At 37.8% G+C, this 12,856-nt stretch overlaps 1 protein-coding gene across 18 annotated transcripts in view; it reads left to right on the top strand.

The window, feature by feature from the left end:
• The first annotated feature begins 11,325 nt into the window (after window positions 1–11,325).
• The window catches only part of LOC103673262 (ABI family member 3 binding protein), a 231,995-nt gene continuing 230,464 nt past the window's right edge, over window positions 11,326–12,856 (top strand). For 10 of the 18 annotated variants that reach the window (XM_008702021.2, XM_040621166.1, XM_040621157.1 and 7 more), the window contains exon 1: window positions 11,327–11,546. In XM_008702021.2, coding sequence (XP_008700243.1) covers window positions 11,468–11,546 — 79 coding nt within the window. In that variant the 5' untranslated portion in view covers window positions 11,327–11,467. Of the gene's footprint in view, window positions 11,547–12,856 lie in introns of all 18 variants that reach the window. The other 8 variants (XM_040621162.1, XM_008702020.2, XM_008702019.2 and 5 more) reach the window with 4 other exon arrangements.

Below are 12,856 nucleotides of genomic sequence, written 5' to 3'. Positions count from 1 at the left end.
GAATTTGATTTGCTGCTATTTTGTTGAGGATTTTTGTAACTAAATTCATGAGAGATATTGGCTTATAGCTTTCTTTTCATGTAACATCTTTGTCTGGTTTTGGTATTAGGGTAATGCTGGCTTTATAGAATGAGTTAGGAAGTACTCCCTCTGCTTCTATTCTCTGCAAAAGATTGTAGACAACTGGTATAATTTCTTCTTTAAATGTTTGGAAAATTCACCAGTGAATCTATCTGGGCCTTGTGCTTTCCATTTTGGAAGGTTATTAATTATTGGTTCAATTTCTTTAATAGAGGTAGGCTTATTCAGATTGTTTGTTTCTTCTTGCATGAGTTTGGCCAAATGTGTCTTTCAAAGAATTTGTTCATTTCATCTAGGTTATCAAATTCGTGGGCATAGAGTTGTTCATAGTATCCCTTTATTATCTTTTCAATGTCTATCGGAGAATTCTGCTCTTTATATGCCTAAAAATGACAATCTGGATAACAGAGCAAGATTCTAGAGGCTTGGAGTGTGGTAATGGTCTTAGATTGGTGACCAGATTGATTTGAGGGGGTTGGTCAATACAGCATGTCCTGTGCTGGCGAATGGGTTGGGTCATTTGGAATAAGAAATTCTGGTCTTCTGGGAATAATTCAGAGCCCTCTCAGCATCATCTCATGTGATTGGCATTCCTTGACACAATTTAATGTCCTGCCTGAGCACTGGTGCTAGGAATGAGGCATTTCACAAGTCAAAGGGCACCAATTTCATGTTCAGGCAGTGACAGCTGATGATATATGGAGTAAGAAGTTGCCACATCTCATCCCATTGACTCTCTATCAGACCCTCCCTGTTGCTTTCTCTGTGTCTTTGTATTTCAAGCCCTTGTTCCTGGAATTAATGTCAGATGTTTGTAGTGAATCATATAATTTCAAGGAAGGCTATTTTCTTTCACTTTAGCAGAGAGAAGTCAGGGAAAAGATGTTCTCAGTATTGGCCTGGGCTAGTAATTGAGAAGAAATTCTCTGAGTGTTTCTATTTTCTTCCTTCACTAGACCTGAGATTCTGCTTGGTGGTGAATGAATAGCCTGTGGCCTAAGAACAACTGATTTCACTTTATCAGGTGGGACCTTAAAAAGCTGAACTTCAGAAAGTTTGTCTTGGTCCACAGGTGTTCTTGAAGATAACTTAAGGATGCCTCTGTGGTTCCTTGCTGCTATTCCCTGGTTCCTTAAGTTCTTGTGGTTGAGGCTAGAAGAAGAATATGGAACTAAAAACAAGCTAGAAGGAATGGATGGTTCAATGAATGGATGAATTTAAAAGGGAAACGGGTGGGAAAGCAAGGTCTTCTTCACATTTCAAAGTACTTTGGATTCATATAGGCCTGGATTCCACTCAAATCCTTAGAAGGATTCTGTTTTTCCCTTCTTGAATACCTTTCCAACTTCTTCCCATTCCTCTCAAGAGCCCAGTCTTCTCTTTCTCTATCCTCCAATCTGTTCTGAATGTCTTCATGAGCTCTAAGGTTTAATGGTTGGTAATATGCTATCTCATAATGTTACCCCTCTAAGGGATTCTCACATTTTTTCCATCAGCCAAAATAAATCTCTAAAATATAATTTCAGACATAAGATAGAGAACAAGAGAGGAAATTTAATGTTTTAAGGCCTCTGATTATGATACACACTAAAGTTCATGAACCCCCTGCATTACACCACTGACTCACTCTGTTTCTTAAGCAAGTCTCTTAAGTTGTTTGAGTTATGCTTTCTCCACCTCAAACTTTCACAGAGTTGTTAATGAGGATGAGACAGTGTAAAAAAATGTATGGATTGGGAAATAATTTAAAAATTGAGCACTCCCAGGGGAATGCTAGGGGAATAAGTAGATCATTCAGGGTTGGGGGGGGTTGTTTGTCTTGGGGGGTTTTTTGGTTTGGGTTTTTTGTTTGTTCATTAGTGAATGAGTTTTGCAAGTGGTGATGAGAAGGAGACTAGCTTTTCTAGAAATAAACTGGGAAGAAAAATTTTAGAAAAAAAGTGTTAAACATTCAATAAACAGTAGCTGCTATTTATCAAAATCACCATCACTATCATCACTGTCATCATCATCATTCCAATTAGACAGATGCTAAATTCTGCTTTGGTAGTCTTATTCTGACCAGTACTTTCCTGTTAGTTTCCTACTTGAATTACAACAGAAATTCTAGTTATAGGGTATTCCACTGAATGATATCAGAATATATATTCTTTTCAAGGGCACAAAGATAGACCATATTCTAGACCATAAGACAATTCTCAATAAATACAAGAGGATTCAAGTCATTGAGAGTATATTTTTCAACTACAATTGAATTAAAAACAGAATGATTCCTGGAAAAATCCCCCAAATATTGGAAACAAAATAACATACTTCTAAATAACCCATGAGCAAAGAAGAAACAAAAGTAAAATAGAAATATTTTTAACTGGATGAAAATAAAAATGTGATATATTTAAATTTTGTTTGAATAGGACAGAGAAGACACAGATCAGTATTAGGAATAAGAGAGGCAACATCATTACAGATTTTATAGATATGAAAAGGATAATATGAGAATATTATGTATATTATGTATAACTTTATGTCAACACAGTTGACCACTTTTGTAAACATTCAAATTCATTTAAAGATGTAAACTAACAAACCTCACTCAAGAAGAAATAGATAATCTGAATATCTCTGTGTCTATTGAAGGAATTGAATTTTTAGTGAAGCAGAGAAACAAAAAAAATACCCCCCAAACCCAAAACTTTCCTACAGAGAAAACTCCAGGTCCAGATGATTTCACAGGCAAAGTCATACTACTTGAATCTAAGACTTATAAGCTGAAGTGTTTAATACAATGTTTTATTGGTATTAAATAGAACAAATAGACAATGGAACAGTAAAGAGACTTCAGAATCAACCTATGTATATATGAACAAATGATTTTGATGAGGCGTAAGGTCTATTCAGTAGAAAAAGAATTGTCTTTTCAACAAATGGCACTAGAACAATTGGATGTCTGTATGCAAAAAAAATGAACATGAATCCATACCATTCATCATATGCAAAAAATCAACTCAAAATGGATCATAGATTTACATGTAAAACCTAAAATTATGAAATCTTCATGACCTTTGATTTGGCAAAGGATTTTTAGCTATGACACCAATAATACAATCCTTAACAGAAAATTGTATAAATCAAAAACTTTTCCACTACAAAAGACACCATTGAAAGAATTAAAAATCAAGCTACAGTTAGGGAGAAAATATTTGCAAAGCATAAATCTGATAAAGGACTTAAAGAGCTCCCAGAACTTTATAATAAGAAAATAATCCCCATCTCTGCAAATAAGTAGGCTAAAGGTTTTGGACAGACACCACCACAAAAAAAGAAAAAAAAAAAAGACGAAGAGATGGCAAATAAGCACATGAAACTATATATGTATAGCATTGTTTATCATTAGGGAAATATAACAAAATCAAAATGAGATACTATATACCTGTTAGAATGAATAAAATTAAAAAGTTTGACAGGCATGTGTCAACAAGGATGTGGGAAACTGTAACACTCATACATTGTTGGTGTCAATGTAAAATTGTACATCCACTTTGAAAGAGTTTGGTAGTTTCTTAAAACTTTAAATGAAAACCTACCATATCATCTAGCAGAACTGGGGTGTCTAGGTGGCTCAGTCAGTTGAGCATCTGGCTCTTGGTTTCTGCTTAGGTCATGATCTCAGAGTCGTGGGATTGAGCCCTGAGTCAGTCTCCCCACTCAGCAGAGAGTCTGCTTGAAGATTCTCTCCTTCTGCCCCTCCCCCCACTTGCACACATGTTCTCTCTCTCTCTCTCTAAAATAAATAAATGAAACTTTAAAAAAAATTATGGGCCAGAACTTATTCACATGGGCCTCCCAAGGTATATTCTATGATGGGAGGCAAGTGCTGTCAGAGAGAAAGGACAGAGAATGGTTGATGGGTTAGCAGCCAACAATGGCTGGACCACTTTGATATATCCTGCCAGAAACCCAAGATCACATTCTCTCAGTGATGGTTCCCTGACACTTTAGGAGCTGGAAATTTGTAGATGAAATTCCTTCGTCCTTTGTTACTTTCTGTTTGTTTTTCCCCCTTTGTCCTTTGTTACTTTCTCAGTTTGAGAACTTCCTATATTACTTGAAGTTTAACAACAAAGAATAATAAAAGCATATTATATTTATTTTGAAAAGAGAGACAAAGAATCAAAAAAGAGTGATTCATTCATTCAGTCTTTCATTCATTAATTAAATGACAATTCAAAATACGAATGTTGGTCATTGTCCATGAGTAGAGTTTGATGCTAGCTGACATGGTCAAGATCAGTGCTTTACTACAGAACCACAATGATAGAAATCTTTCACATCTGGGCTGTCTGATATTAGATAACCAGTAGCCACATATGACTGAGCATTTGAAATGTGGCTAGAATGACTGAGGAACTAAATGTTTAGCTTTAATTAATTTAAATTTAAATAGCCATATATGGCTAATGGCCATCGTACTGAACAGCATAAGTGTAGAGCAAGGAGATATTTTCTTTTCATTTTCTTATTTTTGTTTATTCTCTCATTAGAGACATTATTAATGATATAATTATCAACCTCAATTTTTCAATATCCTTAAAGTATTATTACATCAAATTATTATTTTTTTCCTTAACCTCAAACACATTGTTTTTAAACTGTAATAGAGATAGCAATTAGAAAATTAGAGTGTCACAAAGTCAAAACAGAGAAGATCACAAATTAAAATTTTGTGTACTTTTGTCCTTGTCAGTGATTGTTATTTTAAATACTCAAATTATTCAACTATTAGAAGCTGTCGCTTTCTAAGAACAATTTATTCTTCTCAGTTAGCCTCATTTACTACCTCTTCCCTTTCTGTTTCAGGATTTATTTTTCTAATTGGATTTGAAATGTGTCCTTTCCTTCAGATTATTTTTCTGTACTTTATTTCAGTGGGTAGCTATAGCCAGAAGGGCCCACAAATGTCTATCCTGTTAGGGAGAAGTGCCTTCAAATTTGCTTCAAAAAGTTCCTTTTTATTTCCTTATTTCTTTTTATTCCCTCATTAGAAACATTATTACATGATGTATTCTCAACCTCAATTTTATAATATAATAAAGCATTGGATGTCCTCTGCTTGTAGCCTGGTTGTCACAACCAAAACCAATGCAAACAAAGCTGGGAAGTATCCAGAGAAGTGTCACTTCCATTAAATAATAAACTAAAAAGACCTGGGATCTATTGTTTAAGAGATTATGATCATGACTAGTCCATCCCAGCCTTTAAAACATATCAGGCCTTCCATATACCACATTCAGGAAAGTGTAAAAGTCAGCCTGCTGACAAAAACTCCTATCTAAGGTATGTTCCCAGGACCACCATCCTCTGACTTGTCCCATCTGCTGTTGCCTCCTCACATTCCCCATGCTCTCTTGGACTTCCTGATGCTATACTCTAACTTTCAGGACCTACTTCTGACACATCCTCTGGTTTAAAATTCCTTCTCTGGTTTTGGCCATTATCAAAAACACAAGAAACCAAAAAAAAAAGTCAGTGAGGATATAGAGAGAGGAGGACCCTTGTGTACTCTTGATGGGAATGAAAACTGATGCAACTAATGAGGAAAACAGTATGGAGTTTCCTCAAAAAATTAAAAATAGAAATTCCATATTATACAGTTAATTCCACTACTGGGTATTGGCCCCCCTCCAAATCAAAAACACTAATTAGAAAAGAATTATGCACCTCTATGTTTATTGCAGCATTATTTACAATTGCTAAGATATGAAGCAACCCAAGTATTCATCAATAGTTCAATGGATAAAAACGATGTGTATATATACAATGGAATATTAACCATAAAAAGAATAAGATCTTGCTATTTGTGACATGAATACACCTAGAGGGTATTATGCTAAGTGAAATAAGTCAAAGACAAATACCATATGATTTCTTTGATATGTGGAATCTAAAAAACAAAACAAACAAACAAAAAACCAGATTCTTAAAAACAGTGAAGAAACTAATGGTTACTAGAAGGGAGGTGGGGGGAGGGATGGGTGAAATAGGTGAAGGGGATTAAGAGGTACAAACTTCCAATTATAAAATAAGTAAGTCATGGAGATGAAAAGTATGGCAGAGGAAATATGGTCAGTGATATTGTAATAATATCCTATGGTGGCGGATGGTGACTACACTTATCATGATAAGCCTTGAATAATGTATAGAACTGTCAAATCCCTATGTTGTGTACCTGAAACTAATATATGTCCACTATACTTCAACAATTTAAAAAAAGTAGAATTTAGACAAAACAAGGAAGGAAACTTTACAGCTCAGCTTAATAGGAAGAAAGTAGATACAAGTTGCTTATTTCCTCAAGGTTGTGAAGCCAAAAATCTAGAGGTCTAGATGCCTTTAGACAGACTGAAAAATGACCTGCAAACGTAGGCATTTAAGGAGCAGTACTTCCCTGTGCTATAAAGAGCATTGTGGAAGAGAACTTCATACTCTGGTCAAACGTATCCCCAATGGAGCAGGATACCTGTACAATTGAATCATGGGTCTCATTCTGTGCAGTAATTACAGAAACAACATTTGGGCTAAAAATATGGAACATCGAGGTACCTCTTTCAAATATGAATCATAATAAAAATTATTTGTATTAGCATCCCATAGAAAGTCACAGCATACATTTGCATATTATTAATTGTAGATATAGAAGCCTTTTAAAATGTCCTAGCATAGGACCTTAAGAAGGAGAGACTACAAAATGTGAACCGATAGGTAAAATGACTGTACTGAGTTTACGTCCAAGAGTAGAAAGATTTATGTTTTAGTGGAAGGCACATTTAAAACAATGGAATTATTATTGAACACTTCAAAGTCCAAATGTGAAATGATTGAAAAATCTGACATGTGCATAGTGTAGTGTTCTGGATTTCCTCCTGTCTTTTGTCTACTTTGCAAAGAGAAAATATATATAAAGAGGTGATGCTATATGATCGTTGGACCAGAATTCCACCAGGGTTTACTGTTGTGTGAGAAGGAAAGCAGAGAACAAGTTCCCAGATTCTCACTTCACATATTTTGACACGTACTTCTGACAGAACTCCTGTGTGTCGAGTTTGCGTAGCCCTCACTTGGTTCCAAAACAACAATGAAAGAAACTTATGAAACCAACTTATGAAACCACATAAATTAAAACTCCAAGTAAAATAAGCAATAAATAAGGGTGGGATGAAAAACAAAGCCAGGAATGATGCCAAAACACGCACACCATAAAGACCTATACACTTAGTCTGGGCAGGGACACATTTGGCTCTGGCTTTCCATCAGTCAACACAGAAAGAAAAACCTGGTTACGATGTCACAAAATAAATACGGTTGCTCAGGAAAAAAAATTAGTCTTTTTTTTTTTTAACATAAAGAACAGACTTTCCCCCCCAGAGTTTTAATAAAGAGGATGCTCTATGATTTAATAAGCAAATATCTAACAATGCTCTTACTATGCACAACAGAAAGTTTCATTGTTGATTCTTATAGTGGACTTGAATGTTGATGATGGCATTATACCAAAGTTTATCTAAAAAGATATTTTGGAGTGCGCCAATCTTATTGTCAAGAATTATGAAGGGTTGAGTTTTTACCCCATGTGCACGCTAGCATGCACTGTTCAGTAATGCTGGCAGGAGACACAAGACTCCAGGGTCAAAGACAAAGGACAGTTTATTTACTCACAGCCATACAGTTAGCCTGAATATCAGCATTTGCTCGCATTCTAGGAGCTCAGATTCCCACTGGGCCACGCAAAGAGGTATGGGTGATACCTACGCATGCCGCAGAAACCCTGAACTTAGGGAACTTGACTCTTTGATAATAGGATATGAGCATGTGTTCCCTTTTTGTCCCAGAGGGAAACCTTACTTTTTATTCAATGGGACAGTAAACAGACTTCTATCTTCCAAGGCTGTTTCCTATACAAACATCTTTGCAAAGATAGTCTGGAACACAGGAAATCAGTACCTTTGCTTGTAAGATACACAGAAACATGAGGGTCCCTTGGAGAACTGTCCCCCAACGACTGCGCATTCCAGGACATGGTCTAGCTTTCTCTAGCTCGCTCCTCTTAGACTGTTTGGAGGAACTGATGGATGCTGTTTCATTTGACACTTACTCATCATACTGCACCTTATTATGTTCTAGGCACTGGCTACAGTGATAAACAGGCGTGGTTCATGTCCTCATAGAACGTAGAGAAAATACAAATATATTTTATGTATTTTTCCAGCAGTTATTCCTAAATGTCCTCTCAACGAGGATTTTTTTTTTTTTTTTTGGTAATAGATTTAATTTTTGTAGAGTAGTTTTAGGATCCCAGCAAAATTGAGTGGAATGTGCAGATTTCTCATATGCCTACCCCCACACATGCAGAGATACACCATACACCCTTTGCCCTCCTCATTACCAACATCCCACACCAGACTTTGTTACAAATTGGTTACATTTGTCACAACTGATGAACTCACACTGATACATCATTAACATCTGGAGACCTTATTTTACATCAGTGTTTACCCTTGGTGTTGTATATTCTATGTGTTTGAACAAATGTATAAAAAAAAGTTTTCCATGAATATTGGTGACAATTCAATATTCTACAATCTAACAATAGAGCCTTCATAGTTTTAAAAAAGATTTTATTTATTTATTTGAGAGAGAGCTAGTGAGCACAGGCAGGGGGCAGAGGGAGAAGCAGGCTCCCGCTGAGCAGGGAGCCTGATGCGGGGCTCCGTCCCAGGACCCTGGGATCATGACCTGAGCCGAAGGCAGAAGCCCAACCGACTGAGCCACCCAGATGCCCCATGGAGCTTCACATCTTTATATTTTTATATTTACAGACACAAGTGCCTGCAGAGGCACTGGAACCAGAGCTTCATGTCAGTTTTCTTCTGTGACAACCAGAAACCGAACAGAGATGCACAGATTACTCCACAGGCATCATCTCCAATCTACCTGTTGTCAGACGATAATTCTTCCTTGAAAATGGCCTTAACTCTCCACCGATTACATGCTCATAGCCCTGAAGCGTTATCTCATGTAGCAAGGCACTCAGAGTTTTTCTGCAGCATTGGCATACCTCCTCTTTAGGGGGGGACTCTGGCAGGACTGAAAACTTCTTGGTCTCTGCAAAGGTGAATCACCTCCTTTGACATGGTCCATTTCTTTACGACGTTCCTCCTCCCCTGGTCTGAGGAGACCTCTGATATTTTACCATCTGCACGGAATGCTCCTTGTCTTACTAGTAAGGTAATGCAGCCGTCTTTTTGGAGATTGCCTCTATTAGCCCCCAGTCAGTTCCAAACTGCAAATACTGATTGCTAACGGCGATCGGACTTAGCCTGCGGGCCAAGTAGAGGCTGACTCTTGAATTCCATTACCTAACCCTGGGACCGGCCCCTCACACTGTTGGAAGAATCAGCCTTCTTTTCAGTATTTCTGCTGGAGTTTTCTCCCCCCTCTCAGAAAACCTGTCGTTTCCTGCTAGCACAGTGGCCTCCCTGGCTTAACTTGATGGCACTGGCATATAGAAGCCGAGACTGCAGTGCCAGCTGGATGCATGTCCAAACTTGGGTTTGCGAGAGCTGCCTATCCAAGTAAAAAATTAGAGATGAAAAAGACCTGTTAAATAACCCAATCCCTTCCGTAGCCGGTGCCAGAGCATTCCTATGGTGAGAGCGTAGACCTGGCCAGCTCCAAATGACTTTAACAATGTGCCTTCTCACGCTTTTTTTGGAAGATGGGGCTGTCTCTTCAATTTTTCTTTTGGTAACTTTTTTGACTAGAATTTTATTTGACCAGCATTATTCCACTTCCCACTTAGTGTTTTGGTTCAGCTACAGCAAACCCATGAAACGAGCTATTTTCAGAGTCCATATAAATGTTTGGATGACATTTCAAGTACATTATTAACCCAGTCATTCCTGCAGCGCGTCTAGGTTGTGGGAGAGGCAGAGAGGACATGTGTGGGCTTTAGAGGCAGACAAGTGCAGTTAGAATCATAGGCTAACTGAGGGCTTTGTTATTGTCATTATTGTTGTTTTCAGTGACTGTCCTTTATTAAATGCTTTCTGTATGCCAGGTGCTATGGTAGTTACTGTCCAAAAGTCCTTCCTGCTAGCAAATGTCTGAAATTGATACTATCATCTCTGGTTTAGAATTGAAAGTTTAGCAGTTAAGAGTGGAGGCTCTGGAGTTAAACTGCCAGATTAAAACGCCAGCTCAGTTGCTGACGGCACTATGACCTCAAGCCTTTCACTTAACCTCTCTATGCCCCGGTTCTCTGTCAGGAAAATGCGGGTGATGACAATGCCTGCCTGCTAGGTTTTTTTGGGGAAGGGACGGGTTAATATATGTGAATTGATCAGATCAGTGCCTCGCAAGGAGCAAGCCCTTGAATTTACACAACGTTGATGAGATAGAGATGGAGAAATTTGCTCAAAAGCACAGAGCATCCAAGTTTAAATTGCCGTCAGTTCTGTTCCAGAGCCCACCCAAATGATTAACCATTCGAATACCTTGGCCTGGTCAGGAGGCTTAACCTCTCTGAGCCTCAGTTTTTCTCACTCATAAAATGGGAATAATGCTAGGTCTCCTGTCTAGTCACTCTGAGGATTAAAATGCAATCATATAGGTAAGGGCACTATTCCAGAGCCTGGCCCGGAGCCTGGGATTGTTTAGTAATAGTGATTTCTCCATTTCTACATCCACGTCTCTAGAATATATGTGTGTATGTATCTGTGTGTGTATATACACTTGAATACATATGCGTGTTATGTATAATGAATTGCTATGGAACCAATGACTTACTTTTAAAAGTTTCTCATGATATTGGAACTTCAGAATGGTTCAAAGTATACTTTTATGAGTTTACTCCCATTTAAAAGAAGAATTGGATTGTTTTACTAGATAATTAAAAACAGTTTCCTTCTTAATAAGGTTTTATTCTGTTCCAATGGTTTGGGGTATGCCTTTTCTGGATTTTTAAAAGTAGTTCATCGAATGGCTAAGAGTTGCCTAAATACTTTTTCTTTCACAAATACAGAGTGACCAAAATTTCAATTTTCATACCACAGAGAGAAGGGACAGTTAGAAACTAGCAGAGAGAAATGTGATGGTATGTTTTTTGCTGTTGTGCCTTCTTCTTCTTCTTCTTCTTCTTCTTTTTTTTTTTTTTTGGTGTGTGTGGGAAAGGGTGTGATGTCATTTTGTCTCCACCCCCTGTGAGTAAGCCCACAGCAGAGCGAAGTGCAGCCGCCCGCCTCTGTCACTGGGAGACACTCCAGTTAAATGCAGCTCCAGGGTTGCGGGACACCCACCAGCATCACTCCCCGTGTGAGGTGGCAAATGCAACATGCTCTCCAGCTTGGGGTGTCTACTTCTCTGTGGGAGTATTGCACTAACCCTGGGAAATGCACAGAAATTGCCAAAAGGCAAGTAGCTCTGCTGTTTTGTGTTTTAAAAAATAGTTTTTAAAAAGATACTAGTTTTTAAATGTTGATATTAAATGCGATCTACTTTACCAGATCGGGGGTGGGGGGGGTACAGTTATTCTGTGGAGAGTCGAAGTTTAGATGTGATGAAGGAGTTGCTTAAACTTTTACTTTTTTTCCCCCTCTGGTTTTTACTTTTCAATTGGATCTCTTTGATGCAAAAAAGAAGACCAACTTCTTAGGTTTAACAGATGTTCACAGTAGCCTGAATGCTATAGATTCAAACTATAGTATTTGTATATTGAGTCGTATGTAGATGGGTATGGTAGTCTTCTAAGAAGCGTTGTATGGTGTTTTTATTCCCCTTCCCAGAGACTAAACCAATACTGGCTTTAGATTTAAAAGAAGCTAATTCTGAAACTTTGGATGGTGTAAACCTCACGTGTACTTGCTAACTTGGGGGTTGAGGGATACTGGGCAGGGCACACCAAAGAGGGTCATGTGCTAATTTGTAGACACTTCTCTCCAGGGGAGTTTGGAAGAGGATTTGATCTGCTGGACGGGACACTCCCCCTTTCCCTGGCTAAATTGCTCTCATTTTAGTGTTGGTATTTTGTTTACAAATGCCATCAAAAGAAAATTAAACTTTCCAAATTTAGACGCTAAAAATCTTTTGCGCCTATCAGCACCGCCACAAGAGCTTGCCTCTGTCCTGTCTTTAAACGTAAACATTGCATGTGTTTTTCTTGTTCCTCTGCAGAGGCACTTTCTAAGCCAACTCCAGGTCAGTGAAGGCTTTTTATGGCTGCAGGCTGTTGTAGTCGGCAGGATTATGAAAAACAGGCTGAACTTACTATACAGTTATGATGGAAAATATTGGAGGTAACGCAGAGCCACAGGCTTGTCAAAAACCTGGTGTGTCTAGAATCAGAAAGAAAGGTTGTTAGTGTCAGACTATCCAAAAGATCCTTCCTAGGTCCTCCCTTTGCATAGTTTGTTCCAAAATCATCTTGTCCCAAGTGAAAACTGTTCTCTCCTCAGTGTGGTAAGTGAAACTTGAATCTAGAATGTGAGGGCTGGAGGGTTTAGCTAGTTGATTTTTCGCTTGGTGATGTAAAAAGCAATAAAAAGGGCTGAGTAAATCTTCTTAACTCTGATCAGATAATTATGCAGAAATACATACATACATACATACATACATATACTATTAGATCTTTTTCTTCTATTAAGAATTTTGTTTTTTGATCATAGTGAAAGTGTTTAAGTAAATCAGTTAAGAGGCACAAGCATTGAGAATTAATTGTTCCTCC

This window comes from Ursus maritimus, unplaced genomic scaffold, assembly GCF_017311325.1.
Source record: "Ursus maritimus isolate PB19 unplaced genomic scaffold, ASM1731132v1 scaffold_4, whole genome shotgun sequence".
In the NCBI taxonomy this organism is placed as follows: domain Eukaryota; kingdom Metazoa; phylum Chordata; class Mammalia; order Carnivora; family Ursidae; genus Ursus; species Ursus maritimus.
Note: the sequence above shows the minus strand (reverse complement) of the source record. Positions and strands in the feature narration are given on the sequence as shown.